This window comes from Stegostoma tigrinum, chromosome 32 (genome assembly GCF_030684315.1).
Source record: "Stegostoma tigrinum isolate sSteTig4 chromosome 32, sSteTig4.hap1, whole genome shotgun sequence".
Classification (NCBI taxonomy): Eukaryota; Metazoa; Chordata; class Chondrichthyes; order Orectolobiformes; family Stegostomatidae; genus Stegostoma; species Stegostoma tigrinum.
The window spans coordinates 32,766,539-32,785,576 of record NC_081385.1 but is presented as its reverse complement, the minus strand read 5'-3'; the positions used below and the strand labels follow the sequence as shown (position 1 = coordinate 32,785,576).

The window sequence follows — 19,038 nt, the reverse complement described above, 5'->3', positions numbered from 1 at the left end:
CCTTAGACACTCACCATCTTGACTTGGAAATATATCCCCATCCTTCACTGACGCTGGGTCAAAATCCTGGAATTCCTTTCCCTCTCTTGGGCAATAGTGGGGGTGGGGTTGGGGGGGGGGGACAATAAATGCTGGCAGACTGTGATGCCATTGTCTTATGAATGAATAAAAGAAAATTAACACCACCATAATCACCCCGCTCTGAATTCCTGCCCTCACCAAATTTCCATTCTGTTTAATGATTCTCTCAGCTCTGTGTGTTTTTGCGAGGAAAGAAGCGGTCATGAAGTTTTGTTCTCCTTCACTAAGGGTCTGTGTTCCCCATTTGAGGTTAGGGGTAATGGAGTAAAGGTACAAGTGGAGTAGAGTGTTTGACAGCTGATGCAGTTCTAATTTTGAATGCTCTGAGCTTAATATAAAACTGTTTCTGTCCCAAGACCTGAGCATTTCCTTTATTTAAAATTACTTAGGCCCTGTTACACCCTTAAATTCTTCCAACTCTGTGGAATAGCCATGCATCTGAAATATTGACCACGTTTTCCCAGTCAGGAAAGCAGCTACCTTTGTTATCCTGTTGGGAAAGCGGGACAGTAGACTGATGATTAGTGAGGGGTCAGGAATGTCACCCTTAGACTTTTCCCCAGAACTTAATCTGTGAAGTGGCAGCAAATATTGACTTGGAGATATTTCTCTCTAGAAGTGGCTGGGATGGTAACCAGAGGGTAAATAATCACGTGGGTTGGCATTGGAGAGATACAGTTCCTTTTGCTGCCACTTCACGGATTAAGTTCTGGGAAAAAGTCTAAGGGTGACATTCCTGACCCCTCACTAATCATCAGTCTACTGTCCTGCTTTCCCAACAGGATAACAAAGGTAGCTGCTTTCCTGACTGGGAAAACGTGGTGGAATGTTTGCTGGGTTGTTGGTGTTGAGGGTGGGCATTTAGTTTGCTCCAATCTGGGGACCAATGGGGGCAGAGATGTAAGATCTCTCGCTCTTCAGGGCACCTGGTCCCAAAGGTCCAGCACAAAGAAGGAAATCCCAGCAGCTTGTTGCGTTTCTCTCTCCACCGAAGTTGTCTGGCCTGCTGAGCATTTTCGAAAATAAAACAAATTCTCTGATTTTATTTATGAGTGTAACCTGGTCTCTTTCCCACTCAGGTTTGGTCATCTTGGATCCTGAGGAAGTCACATACATCGAGAGCCAGGTGAAAGGGGTCATAGGTCAGTCTGTGGTACTAGAATGTGGCCAGTCTGTGCCTGCCATTTACATCTGGGGATTTACCCAACCCGGCCTCAGTGACATTCGGGCCATCCTGTACAATTATGGGATGGGTGCCAAGCTGCAGAAAATGGCTTCCACGTTTGGAGATGTGAAAGTCCTCTCTGACAGTGCAGCCCTGGTGATAGACAACCTGCAGCTCACAGCTGAGGGACGATTCACGTGTCAAAGTTTGTACGACACCAATAATGAGGCGAAACTCGTCTACGTCTTTATTGATTTACACGTTCTGGGTAAGTTATATCTCAATATCATAAGGGACCTCCAGAGGCCTTTGGAAAGAAAGGAAATTGCAAACTGCTGAACACTTATTGACCATCTATACTATTTACAGGGACCAACTTTAGAAGCATCCATTCGAGCGATCTTCATTCCACCTCCATCACTGGTTTGCCCTCGTACTATGAACATAATAACTATTAACCCTTTAGACTACCAGGTATTCATTTAACTCATTGAATGTCACTGTGTAGACATGATGGGCTGAATGGCTTCCTGCTGTGCCACGGCAATTCTATGGCTATAAAGTGCACCATTTAAATTCTACCACAGGCAGATTATAAAGTGTAGCCAGCTCCCTCCCATCGACACAACCCATGGCCTTGTACTGTCGCCAAAGTTGAATTTCACCCTCCTGACAGCTGGTAGCCACCCTTCGAGTCGATGCTTCTGACCTGGAACAGATTGAGCAGTCTTTCTGCGATTTTGCTTGAAATGTTTCAGACAAAGATAATCAGACTGGAGAAAGCCTACTGCACCATTCAGGGTCTCCTTTACTCAACTGCAATGCCTTATGCATCATGAGATGGGCAGAGATTGGCAAACAGAAATCCCCAGCTTGTGCTGTGTCAGAGGTTACAATAATCAGGACTGGTGCAGGCTTGCATTCAGTCTTGTTTGACGCTGCCCTTGGTAATGCTAGAGGTGTGTGCGATTCCTACATGGACTGAGATACAAAGTGATCCAAAGATATGCGGTACAAATCAGAATGGGGAGCACACCATGTGGCATCATTGATCAAAGATTTGGAATGGGAGTGATTGAAGTAAAGAAGGGAGAGAATTCGAATAACCAGGTTCTATAAAATATGGAATAGACCAGTGGAAATCGACAGAAACTAGTTCCTTGTACCCTCAGCAATGACAAAACACAAGGTGGTCATCCACAAAATGATAATGAACTGTCTTGGAAACAAATAGTCCTTAAAAATCTTTTTGAGAAATCACCCAGTGGATCAAACTGCCAAAAGAAATAAACCCAGCCCAATCACTTCAAGAGGCATCTTTAGATTATCTCCATTTGTATTTTTTTTACAAGGATTGCCATCTAGCAGGTTTAGATAGCACTAATTATATAAATGTTAGAGAAATACATATGTCAGTCTGTTGTTGAATAAGCCAATGTTTTGGGAGGAGTTAATGTGCATCTTGCATTAGTTTCACCCATTTTACTGATGTGGACACCAGCAGTTTGACTCGATCTTTTGTAGGGAGTAAGTCTATTGGTACAAAGCCCGTAAACTCGTAGCACTTAATCCTAACCAAATATATTTGTATTTATTGCTATCATGCAATCAATTGCCATGTTATTTAAGGATAAAGTCTCTTCTGCAAATACTCTATGGTGGTGTATTCTCCAGGACTAGTCACTCAATATCCGTAAGACATGGCAAAAGCAGAGGAAGAATTAATGCAGCAGCCTGTACTCAGCTCCATGTACTGATACATGGCAAACCACCAAGTGGTACTGGTGGTGTTGTTCTTGTTAGTTCTTATCTCTCACAATATGGGCATCATTGACATTAGTCCCTAGACCATTTCAGAGGGCAGTTAGAAGTGTTTCTGATTTTACATGTAGACTTGAATGGGTAAGAGAAGACAGATTTCCCTCCTTAAAGGATATGAGCGAACTATGTATTCATTGTGTTATCAAAATGATAGTTTTATAGCAAACATTACTGAGATTTAAACTCCAGATTTATTGATTAAACTTAATTTCAATGAGCTTCAATGATGGAATTTGATCCCATGTCTCACAGAAACATAAACCTGGACCTGTGGATTCTAGCCCTTTGATATTACCAGCCCACTGACATCTGAGGAAATAATTTTTGCCGCAGTGCAGATCTAATCTCTACCACGAGGACATGAAATCTAGCAGAGCCAAAAGTAAAGACAAAGAAAGTGAATGAGGTTACCACTTGAGTAGTATTCCCTCTTTAAGAAGACACGGACAGTAAGTCAGCAGCTGAAGAATGATTTCCAACAAACAGAAAGAGACTGCAGCCACCAAGGAAGGGGTAAATAGACAAGTTCAACAATCTAAAGACTAAATCTCATTCAAAGGCTGGTAAGAAGTGCTGGGACAAGGACATGAGATTAGATGAGAAGAATCCGTCACAATGAAAAAGTACAAGAGCCCAGAATGAAGGAGCATCTGTGAGAAGCAACTGAAGGCTTCAAGAGGTAAAGCTAGAGATCACAAAGGGGCAAGTGAATAAATTTATTAAAAATAGAGCAAAGGCCAGAAGGGTAGATACGGGAGAGTGTAACAGAGTTCTCATCTCTCTTAATGACATTACGTTTCAGAACACTCAGTGCAAGGCTCAGTGAAATGCCCAGAAATGAAATGTATGTGAGGGTTATTGAGTCAGGAAGATCACTGAATCTACTTTGGAAAGGTGCAAATTTTTAGAAATATGGTGAGAAGTCTAAAGGTAGAATAACACTTATGAAAAGCTAAAGATTTAAAACTTTAGCTAAGCCACATTTGGAATATGGTGTGCTGTTGTGGTTGCTACAGGAGGATGTGGACGCTTTGGAGAGGGGCAGAGAAGGTTTACCAGGATGTTGCCTGGTCTGGAGGGTTTGTTATGAGCAGAAGTTAGATAAACTCAGACAGTTTCCACCGGAAAGACAAAAGCTGAGGGGTGACCTGATAGAGGTCTACAAAATTGAGAGGCACAATAGGATGGATAGCCAGGGGCTTTTTCCTAGGGTGGAAAGGTCAACAAGAGACATATGTTCAAGGTGAAAGGGGGAAAGTTTAGGAGAGAAGTGCGGTGAAAAATTTTTCACTCAGTGTGGTAGGTGTCTGCAACGCACTGCCAATGGAGGTGGTAGAAGCAGGCACATGAACAAAGTTTAAGGCGTATCTTAATAGATATATGAATGGGAGTTGAACAGAGGGATACGAATTGCATGGGGACAATGATCAGCGGGTCTAAATAAGGACCAGGAATTGACGCAAACTTGGTGGATCCAAGGACCTGTTCCTATGCTGCATTGCTCTTTGTTCTTTATAAAGGACTCAATAATAAAGTTGTGATTTCGACAGGAAGATTTATAAAAGTCGCAGCCAGAAAGCTAAGATGCGAAGTGTTTTAGCTAGTGAAAGTTGGGAAAATGTTCATTTTACAAGGAAGATGTAGGAAAGCTCCACCCTGGCCGAAGAAAGTGAAGAATGCCTCAAGGGAGATGGTAACCACTGTTCTGATGATTATAAATGGTGGAAAAATCTCTGAAAAATGGTAGAAAACCTAGCTATCAATACTGGGATAAAGTATTACAAAGAAATAATTAAAATGTTCAAAAGCAGTAGGTTACTACAGTACGGTCAGTAGTATGATTTAAAGTTTGAACAGAATTCTGTACAGGACTACAGAAAAACAGATTTTATAAAAGATTGGCAAGTGAAGGAAAGGCTGCAACAGAAATATGGTTCCTAGTCTAACAAACAGTACAGTAATTTGAAACAGAATTGATGAATACAATAATGCAATATTAAATGACAGCAAACATAATATTGAAATGATACAGTTTTTGATACTTTACTACAATAATATTGATCAGTACATTGAGAAGAAATGAGAAAAAAAACATACGAAGGGTCTAGGCCCGAAACGTCAGCTTTTGTCCTCCTGAGATGCTGCTTGGCCTGATGTGTTCATCCAGCTTCACACTTTATTATCTTGGATTCTCCAGCATCTGCAGTTCCCATTATCTCTGATACATTAACTCCTAGCAGCTTTAAGGCCAGAGAAGGACCACGCAGATCATAAGATGGGACATCATGCTGTCAACAGTTCTTAAGATACAGTTTTGGCTCAAAACTGAGGATTAAGACTAAAACTGAGCAAGTTAATTAACTACCATGTTCAATGGAATCGATTGCAGATGATGTTGTGAGCAGACTTGTTTGAAGATATTCTAAAAGATTTTGATAATTACTTCAATTTAAGAACAAATCCATTTGGTAATTTCTTCTATTTAAGTACAAATCAATTTCTTGAAGGAGAAAGATTTTGAACAGTTCAACTCCCAGGTGAATCCATAGACAATTTCATTAATGGCCTCCAAGTATTAGTGGATAATTGTGAATATGGAGCTTTAACATGACAATCCATTAGAGATGGATTGTGGTTGGAATTGATGGTGAAACTTTGTCAGATTTCTTACAGTCCGAGGATGATTTAACTTTAGAGAAAGCTACTCAGATTGTGTTGCAAGCAGAAGCCATTACAGACTCAAAAGCATATCTTGAGAGGAAAATATCTGAAGACGACAGCAGCGTCAATTCGCTTTATAAGGTATGGATGCTGCAGAGGCATGTGACAAGCTAAAAGAGAGCACAAACCAAACACCTAATGCTAAAACCCAGTGTCGACACTATGAATCAATAAAGACTTTAAGGACAGACAATATCCAGCCATCACTAATCCATCCTATATTTGTAAACTGTTGTTCATTTCCAGATGATATGCTAATAAGAGATACAGTTTCAGAACAGTGGAAGTCCTGATGGTGACACATGTGAAGAGGACCAAAAAGTAGAACACCCACTTTCATTAGGACAGAGATTAACATTAGCTGAGATAATTGGAGAAGATACCTTAGTTATTTCTGGGAGAACTGGTTAATCATGACCAGCCAGCAGAAATAGAATTTGTCTGTGCTAATGGCTATGCTGTTAGTTTTGATGTTTGTTAAGGAACAAGTGTTACCATCCCATTAGACCAGTTACCATGGCTGAAGAGACAGACCTTACAGCATTCAGAGATGAGATTATATGGTGCATGTGGAATGATTGTCAGGAATACTACAAGCTATACCACAATGCAACGAATGTGAGAGAATTGAAAATTTGTACCTTATTCGCTGTCAACAAACCTAACTTTCAGCCTGCCCCCTCTGTCGACCTCAAGTTGATCAGGAGGGTTGGCAGAGATCAAAAACGTTCCAGAAACAAACCACTGTTGACTAATCTGTCAAAAGGCAATCGGATTTCATTGGGCTTATTAGACCAATGGATTAGGTCTTCCTGTAGCATAATGTGGAATCATGGATTGATTCACCACACATGAAGACCATTCAGCCAGTTGTATCAATGCTGGCCTTCTATAAATGCAGTTCTGCTAGTCCTACTACCCCTTTTTTTCTATTCAGTTGCATATTCAATTTTGTTTTTAAAAATCAGAATTGAAAATGCTTCACCACATTCTCAGGCAGTGTATTCAAATCCCAACTACTTACTGTGCCAAATGAGTGTTTCTTTTCTCAATCTCCTTAATCTGTGTCTTCTGGTTTTTGCCCCTGCTGCCAATGAGAATGATTTCTCTCTATCTACTGTGCTCAGATCTGCTTTGCTTTTGACCACTTCTAGTCAATCTCCTCTCCCTTCCTTTTACAAAACTTCATTGCAGCTTCCTTGCTCTTGTACTCAATGTCTTCACTGTAAAGTCCAGGATCTTGGTTAATGTTTTATTCACTTTCCTAACCTGTCCTGCCACCTTCAGTGAATGTAGAGCCCTATGCCTTTCTGTTCCTGCACCCGCTTTTGAATTACACCGCTCCTTGTTCTTCTGAGCACAATGTACCATTTGTGGTTCCCTGTGTTAAATTGCATCTGCGCAATGCCATGAGCCTGACTACACATTTCTGAAGTTTATTGCTAGTCACCTCACATTTCACAATTTTTCAAGGGTTTGTGTCATTTGCCCATTTTAGTATTTTACCCTGTACATCCGAGTTCATTTGGATCAAGAAAAGCATGGATCCTACCTTTCTCCACTCTGAGAATCAACTCTTCACGACTACAATCTTTGTTGGCAAGCCTGCTATGGGCCACATTATCAAATATTCTTTGGAAAGCCAAATACAGCACATCATCTGTAATGTCCTTGTTAATGCTTCCTGTTGCCTCATCAAAAACTTGTTAAATTTACTCCAATATAATTTGCCTTCAACAAACATGACTGGACTCCAGTTGATGTTATTTAATTTGTCTTGGTTCAAGACAGGATACTCTAAGTCCTTAAAGCCCTGGGTGAAGAGGGATGAAAATGTTCCCGTTGGTCCACTCTTAATGGGACACAACAGGGCTCATTTAAAGAGGATACCCTGACCTTGTGGAAACCTTTCTCCCACTTGAAATTAATTTATGTTTTAAAAGGTGCCAATATAACCAGGTTTTCTTAAATTAACCAGAGGAATGAGAAGAAATCATAGATTCACAAAAGTGCTGCAGCGTAGAAGGAGGTCATTGGTCCACAGTCTGCACCAATCCTCCAAATGAGCATCAGGACTTAGTGCCAATCTTTTGCCTTTTCCTCATACACTTGCACATCGTCTCTATTTAAATGATCCCCCAATTCCCTCTTAAATTCCTAAATGAATCTACCTCCAGCACACTTCCAGATAGTTCATTTTAGATGCAAAAAGCATTCTCTCATCTCCAATGCGCCTCTTTTGCAAATCCCTTTATATCTGCGCCTTCAGGTTATTGATCATTTGTGAGAGGAAACAGTTTCTCCATCTACTTTATCCAGCTCCCTCATGATTTTGAAGATTTCTATAAGAATTCTTCTTGGTATTTTTCTCTCCAAGGAGAACAGTTCCAATTTCTCCAATCTAACTTTGTACCTAAATTTTCTCTTTCTCAGTACCATTACTATAAATCTTTTCCACACTCTCTCTTCAATACTTCTATGTCCTTCCAATAATCAGTTGCCCAAAACTTGACACAATATTGAAGTTGACACCTAACAAGTGTCTCAAACAGTAGCACAATAAAAATAGGCACGGAATAGAAATGAGAGAGAGATAGCAATAACTGCAGAAGCTGGACTCAGAGTCAATATAGTGTGGACCTGGAGGAACACAGCAGGCCAGGCAGCATCAGAGGTACAGGAGAGTTTCAGGCTTATACCCTTTAGTCCTGATGAAGGGCCCCAACCTGAAACGTCAACTCTCTTGCTCCTCTAATGCTGCCTGACTTGCTGTGTCCCTTCTGCCCCACACTGTATTGACTCTGAACAGAAATAAGAGGTGAGCCCAAAAAGTAAAGAAAATGAGCAGTGTTTGAATTGTTTAGGCACATAAAATAATACTGTAGTCATTACTAGATGGTATTGTGAGCACTGATTTTGGCAACTGAGCAGATGATTTTGAGATTGCTGGTTTTACAATTTGGTAGATTTTTTTTTGGATTGCATTCCTTTTGACAGTGATTGAATTCCAGCATTCAGGGTGCGAGAGATTACCTTTGTTTCACTGCAGAGGAGAGATGTTCAAAATGTTAGTTCCCAACGCTGTGGTTCTCCAGACTACACAATGGGATGCCTGGCCCATAACACACACAGACTGGTGTTGCAATCAATTTTTAACTTTATTTTTGTACATTCCTGGAAAGTAAAACAGTAATGTTTGCAAGAGGTAACTTTCTGCTGAGTGGAGGAGACCCCTTGGTATCTCTTTTTGTTAAATCGCCTCCTGTCTGAAGTTTTGCAACAAGTTACAGGTGTGACATTCTATTGACATCATGGTAAAACTTTGCCAGTCCTCACTGAATTTACATCATTATTTCTGTAGCAGTCATAGAGTCAAAGAGATGCCCACATGGAATCAGACCCTCTAAACTCTTCCTATTCATATACCCATCCAGATGTATTTTAGATGTGGTAATTGGATCAGCCTCCACCACTTCCTCTGGCAGCTCATTCCATACATGCACCACCCTCTGCGTGAAAGAGTTACCACTGAGGTTCCTTTTATATCTGCTTGCACCTTAAACCTATGCCCTCTAGTTTTGGAGTCCCGTACCCTGGAAAAAAACCTTGACCATTATCTGTGTCCCTCATGATTTTATTAAGCTCTATCAGGTCACCCCTCAGCCTGCGATGCTGCAGGGAAAATAGTCCCAGCCTATTCAGCCTCTCCACATAGCTCAAGCCCTCCAACCTTGGCAACATCCCTGTTAAATCTGTTCTGAACCCTTTCAAGGTTAACCACATCTTTCTTATAGCAGGGAGAACAGAATTGAGCACAGTATTCCAAAAGCAGCTTAACCAATGTCTAATCCTTTTTGTAAAGAAAAAACACATTTTGGAATTAACATGAAAAAAATATATAAATATTGATCTGTTGTTGTAACAATTAGCCCATTTTTTTGAATAAGGAAGAGTGAGCATCATCTAATATTAAAGAATCATTTTATAGCTAAATCAGCACTACACAAGTCCATGCAGTAGTTTATTTGGCCAATGTAAATATTCCAAATCCTGTGCGTTATTTTCTGAATAACTTTGCTTGCTTCTACTTTTCAGAGGAAGGGTCACTGGACCCGAAACTTTAACTCTATTTTTCCCTTGGCAGATGCTGCCAGACCTGCTGAGATTTTCCAGCAACTTTGTTTTTGTTACTGCTTTTCTTCAACTGTTTTCTAATGTTCTGTGAGAGATCAATGTTGTACTGCTGTTTAATTAAGCGCTAAATGCAGAATTTAGCTTCAAACACTCCATGCAGTTAACAAAAACAAATCCCTGCGGATGCTAGAAATCAAAAATAAGCTGATGGTTCTGAAAGGGTTAATGTTGAAGACTGCATTAGGGTCAACCCGATCTGATATTGTAAGGACAAGTGGGGATGGACTGAATGGCTTAAGATCTCAAAGGAGCAGACCTGTTAACCAGGGTTTCCCAATTGTCACAGTAACAATGTCTGTCTTATAAATGTAATTTCTACCAGGCTGCTCACATGAAATAAAACAATAACTTGTGTAAGAAAGGAGCCTTTTCTAGTTAGATTCTCCCTTGATTTTTCTCTACCACTTTAATAACCAGGCCCTGTAGGGACAGCCAGAACAAGACGATGGGAGCAACAACTGCCCAGCAATATGGTAGCTGTGGTTTGGATGGTATGTACCGGTGATATGATGCCAGTGGTGATCTTCAGAAAATTCAATCTAGCAGCAGTGTTGGGACAACAGTTAGCAAGTCAGGCAGCATCTGCGAAGATAGAAAAACAAATGTAACATTTGAGGCCATTGTCTCTGTCAGAACAGGTGGAAATTTGAAATTTGACTGTAATGACTGCTACAAGGGTAGTCAGATGAATCTTCAAGAATATGAATTTCCTGATTGGACCACATTAACAGCCCCAATCAGGGAGCCCTGGCTGACAGTTAAGAACAGTGGGCTCAGACATCCTGCTCACTCTGAGAGCTGGCTCTGCGGGGGCTGGATCTGTGTCAAGGTTTCTCCACGTGTCAACAACAGGTGACTTGGTGATGGGATAGCGGCCTCTGTGGAGTTACTTCAGTGACAGGTTTTTAAAGCATTGCAGAGAAAGGGCTGGGGAAAGTGAGTATTGAATAAGAAGGAAGATCTGTATTTGAGTGGATAGCAGGAGAGAGTAAACAGTTAGAACGATGATGGGGTAGGCAGAAGGAGATGGTGATGGAAGAGCGAAAGGAATGAAAGAAGTGTTTAGGGAGGTGTAAATTACAAAAATAGACTCGTTCCGCTGTTAAAAGGAAGTGGCTGCACTTTGAACTGTTGAACGTGCTATTGAATCAATTCTAGCTGTTACTTGGGTTTCCATGGAGCTTCACTGGAATGTAACAGGAGGAACAGTTGTGGTCAGGAGCTGGAGGTGGCTTTATAACTGAACTTGCGGCAATCGATGATGTTAGCTCACTCTGTGGAAATGACCATGTTCCCTTTGTTTTAATAGTTCCAATTACCAAACCATCCATCCAGATGAGCGTCTCAGCTCCTGTTGAAGGGTCTGCGATTTCGCTACTGTGTTCGGTGGACAATGGAACTGGTCCCCTGGAGTACATCTGGAACAGGCAGGCAGCTCTGTCCAGAGGTCCTGTCAATGTCTCGGAGGCCACAGACAGTCTACTGAACCTGACCTCAGTAAACAGGAACCACACGGGCTGGTATACCTGCACAGCCAGGAACGAGGTGAATGAAGTGACCAGTGACAGTGTTTGGCTCGACGTCATCTGTGAGTTCCTTCAACTTCTCTGGCTGAAGCACATTAGCTGAGGTTTTCATTGTAAATATTATAGTGAACCCTGGCCTTGTGCACAACTGGTACCTCTCAGGCCTGGAAGTGAAATAACTTAAGGCCCAGGGAAAATCTTCTAACACTGACAAACAGTGTAATTGATTCCATTTGGGGCTTCTTAATAGCTGGCTTGCTGCTGGTTCCTCTTGTTATTGATGTTCACTGTGTCTCAGTGGGTAGCACTATCACCTCTGTGGTGATTAGTGGAGAGGTTCAATTCCCACTCAAGGAAAACCTGATCTGACAGTCTCTATTGCTGTCCTATATTGTGTGTAGGTTAATCCAGATTTGGAATGATTACTCAACTGTTGGTATGTTCAAACAACAGCTAGTTTATCCTACATTGCAGAAGAGCCTGCAGTTTTCCATTAGTGTATCCAAATCTCAGTCATTTGAATTCTCATATCATCATTGTGGAATGTGTTATGCACAATATACTCGCCATTAATCATTATAACCCTAACGCTGCACGGTGGGAGTTTCTGTATTTTGGATAAGATGTCAAAACAAGACCCCATCAACTCTCTCATGTAAATACACAAGATCCTATCGTATTGTATGAAGATGAGGGGGAAGCATTCTCCTTAACACCTTGGGCAATCTTTATCAACATCACAAAAAAGGATGATCTGTTTATTATTTTACTGGTGTATGTGGAATCTTGGTGAGAAAAATGATTGGCATTTTTCCGACACTGCTGTAGTGGCTTTACAGCAAATACTATCCATTACCAGGCTATCTGATAAAAGGGGACAGAAGAAGGTTATATTCTCCTCTTTATGTCCTTCTGAGAGGGGCAATGTTAGAATAATGATGTGGATATCCTAAAGCCATGCTTAGTGCAAAGTTATAGAGTTGTACGGCATGGAAACAGACCCTTCAGGACAACACATCTGTGCTGACCAGATATCCTAAATTAATCCAGTCCCTTTTGCCAGCATTTGGCCCATATCCCTCTAAACCCCTCCTATTCATATACCCGTCCAGATGCCTTTTAAATTTCGTGATTGTATCAGCCTCCACCACTTCTTCTGGCAGTTCATTCCATACACGTAACACGCTCTGCTTGAAAAAGTTGCCCTTTAGTTCCCTTTTATAGCTTTCCTCTCTCACTTTAAACCTATGCCCCTCTAGTTTTGGACTCCCCTACTCTGGGGAAGAAGCCTTGACTATTTACCATATCCATGGCTCTAATGATTTTATAAACTTCTGTAAGTTCACTCCTCAGCTTCCAGGGGAAAATAACCCAAGCCTATTCAGCCAATTTATAAATACAAGTATTTTTAACATTATTGGGTCAATTCTGGCATTGTCCCAACATAATTCAGTTTAGCCAGCAATGAATGAAGAGTACAATTGGCATTTGACTGCAATTTCATCAATATTACGCAGTTGTGGTCAATGAAGTTGAATCTAAAAGGACAACTGTGACATTTAACAACATGTGGTGAAGTCAGCTCACATCTTTCCTTTTCTAGACGGCCCTGATCAGCCAGCCATCAATGTCACTCCTTACACTCTCAACTCTGTTGGTTATGCAGCCATTGAACAGGAAACTGTCTCCATGACCTGTTCAGCGTCTTCCAATCCACCCAGCCAGTACATCTGGTTCCACAACAACTCACAGATCTACACAGGACAGCAGTTTGTCATTGAGAGAATTGCTCGAAGTCAGACAGGAAGCTATATGTGCCTCGCACACAACACGGTGCTCAACGCCAGGACTAAGACTACCATCATACTCACTGTCTACTGTGAGTAGAATTTAATCTCAAATCGTTTTGGCTTCAAGAAACTTTTGCTTAGCATCAGCGGTTTCTCTTTGGTTTTGCCATAAACTGCGATAGTTCTTGACCGGTTTTCAGATTGTAGATGATCTCCAAGATATTTTAAATCTATAAGGTGAGATGAATAAATATTTGTTGTGCAAGGTGCCGTCTGTATATTGTTGTGATGTCTGTCCTATACTAATTTATGGTAAAGAATGGAAGCAGTTTACACAACTGCAACAGTCTTCTTCACATTCTAACATAATCACACCTTTGAATGTAATTATAACTGTTTATCTTGTACTTTTCTACTGAAAAATTGCGATCTTTTTCATTTAATCTCAAACAATTGCCCATCAGCCAAACTGTGTTGTAACATCATTCTCCAGCATACAATGCAGTGCTCAAAACATACAGCTGATAGGCTCTGAGACAGAATGCAGAGGATGAATGGATAGTACCAAATGTTGCCACTTCAGCCCTCATCCTACCTAAAATCAGGAACAGCAGCTCGCAATGGGACATGGTCACCCAGGCTATCTGATAAAAGGGGACAGAAGAAGGTTATACTCTCCTCTTTATGCCCTTCTGAGAGGGACAGTGTTAGAATAATGAATGTGAATTGGTTACTCCTTTTACTATCCATGTCCCCAACAAGCTTAACCTGACCACAGGCAATCTTTTGAGGCCTTCGAAGAGCATAGGAATGGAGGACTTAGGAGCAGGAGAAGGCTATTCAGCACTTTGTGCCTTTTCTACCATTCATTATGAGCATGGCTGATCTGGTTGTGGTCTCGATCCCACTTCCGCGGCTGACCCCCAAAATCTTTGACCTGCTGAGTCCGTTGAACTGAATAGAATCTTTTCAAAATTAGCCATAAAAATTGCATTGTTTGGTGGTGTCACTCTCTCGCTCTGCTCCATATTCACTGTTGCCCCGTTATTACCCTCCCTAAATGGATCGGACAGCTGGATTGTTGAGCAATCCTTCTCCCAAGCATTGCCTCTGCTTCAGATGCTGCAGGACCAAGCAATCAGTCCAAGTGAGATCAAGGAGTCCCAGAGGACATATCCCTCCAGACTTTGCATAACCTGGAACATAAAGTGGATGTTGGGAAGCGTGACCTCATGTGAAGAGTGATTAATGTTTTGGATAAGTAAGTGACAGAATAGTGGAGGCAAAATCATTGTGTCCATTAGAATGGATTTGGATGTTACTCTGAGAATATTGGAGATGAATTTCAATGGGATATCTTGTCCATGAAATTTCTTGGTTATACTCTTTAAAGACATGGTTTCTTTTTACTTTCCCAGTTCATCATAGCAGAAAATCAATTTCACCAACACCTTGATATTGAAATCAGTATTTACCTCGAAAGTCATAGGGTGAAGACGGTGATCTAAGATCACAAAGAGATCTTGATCAATTTCACAAATGGACTGAGGAGTGGCTGATGGAGTTTAATTTGGATAAATGCAAGGTATTACATTTTGGTAAAAAAAAGGAAAGATTTATACAATTAAAAGTGGGGTCCTCGTTTGTGTTTTAGAACAGACGGACCTAGGAGTTTAAGCACATAATTCTTTCAAGTTTACGTCACGGATAGACAGAATGTTTAAGAAGGTCTATAGCACATTTGCCTTCATTACTCAGACCATTGAGCATAGGGTTTGGGACATCATGCTGATGTTGTACAGGTCATTGATGAAGCCTCTTCTGGAATACTGTGTTCAGTTCTGGTCTCCCTGCTATTAACAAGGATGTTATTAAGTTGGAGGGGTTCAGAAAATATTTACCAGGATGTTGCCAGGAGTGGAGGGTTTGAGTTATAAGGAGAGGCTGGAAATTTTTTTACTGGAGCACAGGAGGTTAAGGGGTAACCTTTATAGAAGTTTATAAAATAATGAGGGCTATAGATAGGTGAATGGCAGAGGTCTTTTCTCTGGATGGTGGAATTTCAAGACAAGTAGACTTATTTTTAAGATGAGAGGAGAAAGATTTACAAAAGAGATGAGAGGCAAAATTCTTTACACAGAGAGGGTCATGTGTGGAATGAACTTCCAGACAAAGTGGTGGATGTGTGTACAGTTACAACATTTAAAAGGCATTTGGATAAGTTCATGAATAAGAAATGTTTGGAGGAATAAGGGCCAACTGCAGGCAGGTGGGACTAGTGAAGTTTGGGATTATGATCAGAGTGGGCTGGTTGGACCGAAGGGTCTGTTTCCATGCTGTATACGACTGACTCTAAAGGCACAAACAGTATTAGCGGACACCAAGTGCTCCCTCTCCATCAACAGCTGGGCGCGAATATAACCACAGAAAAGGGGCAGATATCAACAGCTATGACCCCTTTCACAGCCCTTTACCTGGACCTGTTAATAGACTTGGCCAGGCACAGGAGCAGGCCCATAGGGAGGTCCTCTGACTCTCCCACACCCTCCACACTGGAGTCCAAAGATCATGAAAGTGGTGCTGATGTGCAACCAGAATTATAGCGAAAGATTTTGCAAATAGCTAAGAAAAGAGTGCAATCATCCTCAACCAACAGAACCCAGCTCTTATGTACAAATTCCAAGCAGGATCACTTGCTCCAATTTAACATCCCTGGGCATTACCATTAACCAGAAACTGAATTGGAATATCCCTATAAGTACAATGGCTACAAGAGCAGGCCAGAGGCTAGGAATCCTGCAATTAATAATTCACTTTCCAACTCCCTCAAGCTTGTCCACTATCGACAAGCCACAATTGAGGACTGTAATGGAACACTCCTCACTTGCCTGGATGAGTGCAGTTACAACATCACTCAAGAAGCTTGACACCGTCCAGGACAAAGCAGCCCACTTGACTGGCATCACATCCACAAGCATCCACTGCCTCCACTGTCAGTGCTCAGTAGCAGCAGTGTGTACTAGCTACAAGATGTGCTGCAGAAATTCACCCAAGATCCTCAGACAGCACCTTCCAAACCCACAACCACTTACATCTAGAAGGACAAGGGCAGCAGATGCATGGGAACACCACCACCTGTAACATCCCCCACCAACCCCCTGACTTGGAAATGTATTACCGTTCCTTCAGTGTCATGGAGTCAAAATCCTGGAATTCCCTCCCACCATAACAGCATTGTGGCTCAAACTACACCAAATGGACTACAACGATTCAAGAAAGCAACTTAACTGCACCTTCTCAAGTATAGCTAAGAATGGGCAATAAATGCTGGCCCACATCCCATGAGTGAGTAAAAATAAATGAACTATGGGCCGGTTCTGGCTGACCCTTAAAGGGGGCTACATTTCTAACACTGACAATCATTGCATTAGACATTCACATCCCACAGGTGAATACAACAAGATGAAGCAGGTCAGAGAAGGTTCACTTCACTAATGGCTGGGCTGAAGGGGTTTGTTTTCTGAGGAAAGGTTGGGTATGCTGGACCTGTAACCATTGAAATGTAAAAGAAGGAGGATGTGATGTTGTTGAAATGTGAACGATCCTGAGCTGCCTTGACGAGGTGAATACTGAAAGGATGTTTCTCCTCATTGGATGAGCTAGAATTAGGGAACACTGTTTAAAAATTGAGAGATAGAGATTAGGCAAATTCCTTTCCTCAGAGGGTGATGAGTCTGAATTCACTTCCCAGAGATCTGAGGAGACAGGATCATGGAATATTTTTTAGGGCAGAGGTAGATAAGTTCTTGCTTGATCAGATCAGCCATGACCTTATTGAATGGCGAATAAGGCTTGAAGTGTCAAATGTTCCACTCCTGCTCCAAATTCATCTGTTCGTGCATTGCTTCACTGGAAACAGGTTGTCCACTGGCTAATTATAAATGGGAAGAGGCAGCTGAAAAAAGTGAAGGTAGGATCCAAGGTTCAATTTTTACACCAGGCTTTCTCGTAGTCTCAGTTACTAACTTCTTCAGGCCTTTTTGCCTTGTACAGATCTACCTGATGGGAAGCCCATCTGCACTGTGCTATCTGTTAACGATAATCAGGATATAGCTCTGTGGTGCTCATGGGAAGGTGGGAATCCCCCAGCAACTCTGCAGTGGATTGACACACAAAGTCATGGTATCAATGTCGAGGGTCTATCCAGCATTTCAAGAGTAAAGGTGGGACAAGAGACATCCAACAATAGTACATACTCCTGCCGAGCCTCTCACCCAGCTCTGAGAGCAGACTGGTCCTGCAGAGCCACTGCATGTGAGTATAAATCATCTGTAAATGATGTCCTGGGCAGACTATGCACATCACTGTTTTCCCCTATTCCACTTTCAGTTCTGTCCCTCTCTCTGGAATGGAGTTAACAGAATCATAGAATTCCTACAGTGTGGAAGCAGGCCATTCGGCCCATCACATCAATACTGACCCTCTGAAGACCATCCCACCGGGACCCACACAAACTCACACCCCTGCCCTATCCCTGGGACCCTGCATTTCCCATGGCTAACCCACCCTTCTTGCACTCACTGGACATTCTGAGCAATTTGGCATGACCACTCCAACTAACCTGCACATATAGAGTCACAGAGATGTACAATATGGAAACAGACCCTGTGGTCCAACTCGTCCACGCTGACCAGATATCTTAAATTGATCTAGTCCCATTTGCCAGCATTTGGCCCGTATCCCTCTAAACCCTTTCTCTTCATATACCCATCCAGATGCCTTTTAAATGTTGCAATTGTACCAGCCTCCACCACTTCCCCTGGCAGCTCATCCCATACAAGCAGCCACCCTCTGTGTGAAAAAGTTGCTCCTTTGGTCTCTTTTAAATCTTTCCTTTCTCACCTCAAACCTGTAGTTTCGAACTTCCCTACGCTGGGGAAAAGACTTTGACCATTCACCCTATCCGTGCCCTGAATGTGGGAGCCACACAGTTGAGTTTGACTCTGACCTCAGCCAAAGCATTTCACTAAGGCTTCCTAGACGGCATTTTCCAAACTCATGACTTTTCGGACCCACAAGGACAGGGGCAGCAGATACGTGGGAACACCACAACCTGCAAGTCCCCCTCCAAGTCACTCACCGTCCTGGCTTGGAATTATATCACTGTCCTTCACTGTCTCAGGGTCAACTTCCTGGAGCTCCTTCCCTAGGGGCATTGTGGGTACATTGACACCCCCGAAGAATTGGATTGGTTCAAGAAGGCAGCCCACACTCAATAGGCCAAAAGGCTTTGTCTGTACTGTATGATTTCATGTCTGTATGAAGATAGCTCACCATCACATTCTCCAGGGTAGTTAGGGATGGACAATAAATAACCAGTGATGCCTACATCCCTTAAAAGAATAAAACAAATAAGTAAAAGCCACCAAATATTGATAAAGATTGGCAGCCCTGTCTGATGGTCCTTTATCGGGTACCTTAGCAAGTCTATTGCTCACTCTCAGTAATGTTCCTGGTCTGTACTAAATTATGGAAATGATCATGAGCTCACAAAAGCAACTCCAAATTTCCGAAAATTTAGGTGAACACCAACTGATTATGAAGATGTATCAGAATAGCTTGCACTGTGCTTCTGCATTACTTTTGCGACAATGAATCAAATCCTGCTGGGAGGGGAAGCATCTGATTTAAGGGCTATTGGTTCAATTTACCTCTACACATTTCAGCTCCAATTAATGTG

General features: G+C 41.9%; 1 protein-coding gene across 1 annotated transcript in view; it reads left to right on the top strand.

The window, feature by feature from the left end:
• The window catches only part of LOC125466873 (V-set and immunoglobulin domain-containing protein 10-like 2), a 66,441-nt gene that overhangs the window by 11,831 nt on the left and 35,572 nt on the right, over positions 1 to 19,038 (top strand). Inside the window, exons 4-7 of the mRNA XM_059639050.1 lie at positions 1,161 to 1,514; positions 11,292 to 11,570; positions 13,112 to 13,387; positions 17,352 to 17,612. Of these exons, the coding sequence (XP_059495033.1) occupies positions 1,161 to 1,514; positions 11,292 to 11,570; positions 13,112 to 13,387; positions 17,352 to 17,612 (1,170 nt within the window). The remainder of the gene's footprint in view (positions 1 to 1,160; positions 1,515 to 11,291; positions 11,571 to 13,111; positions 13,388 to 17,351; positions 17,613 to 19,038) is intronic.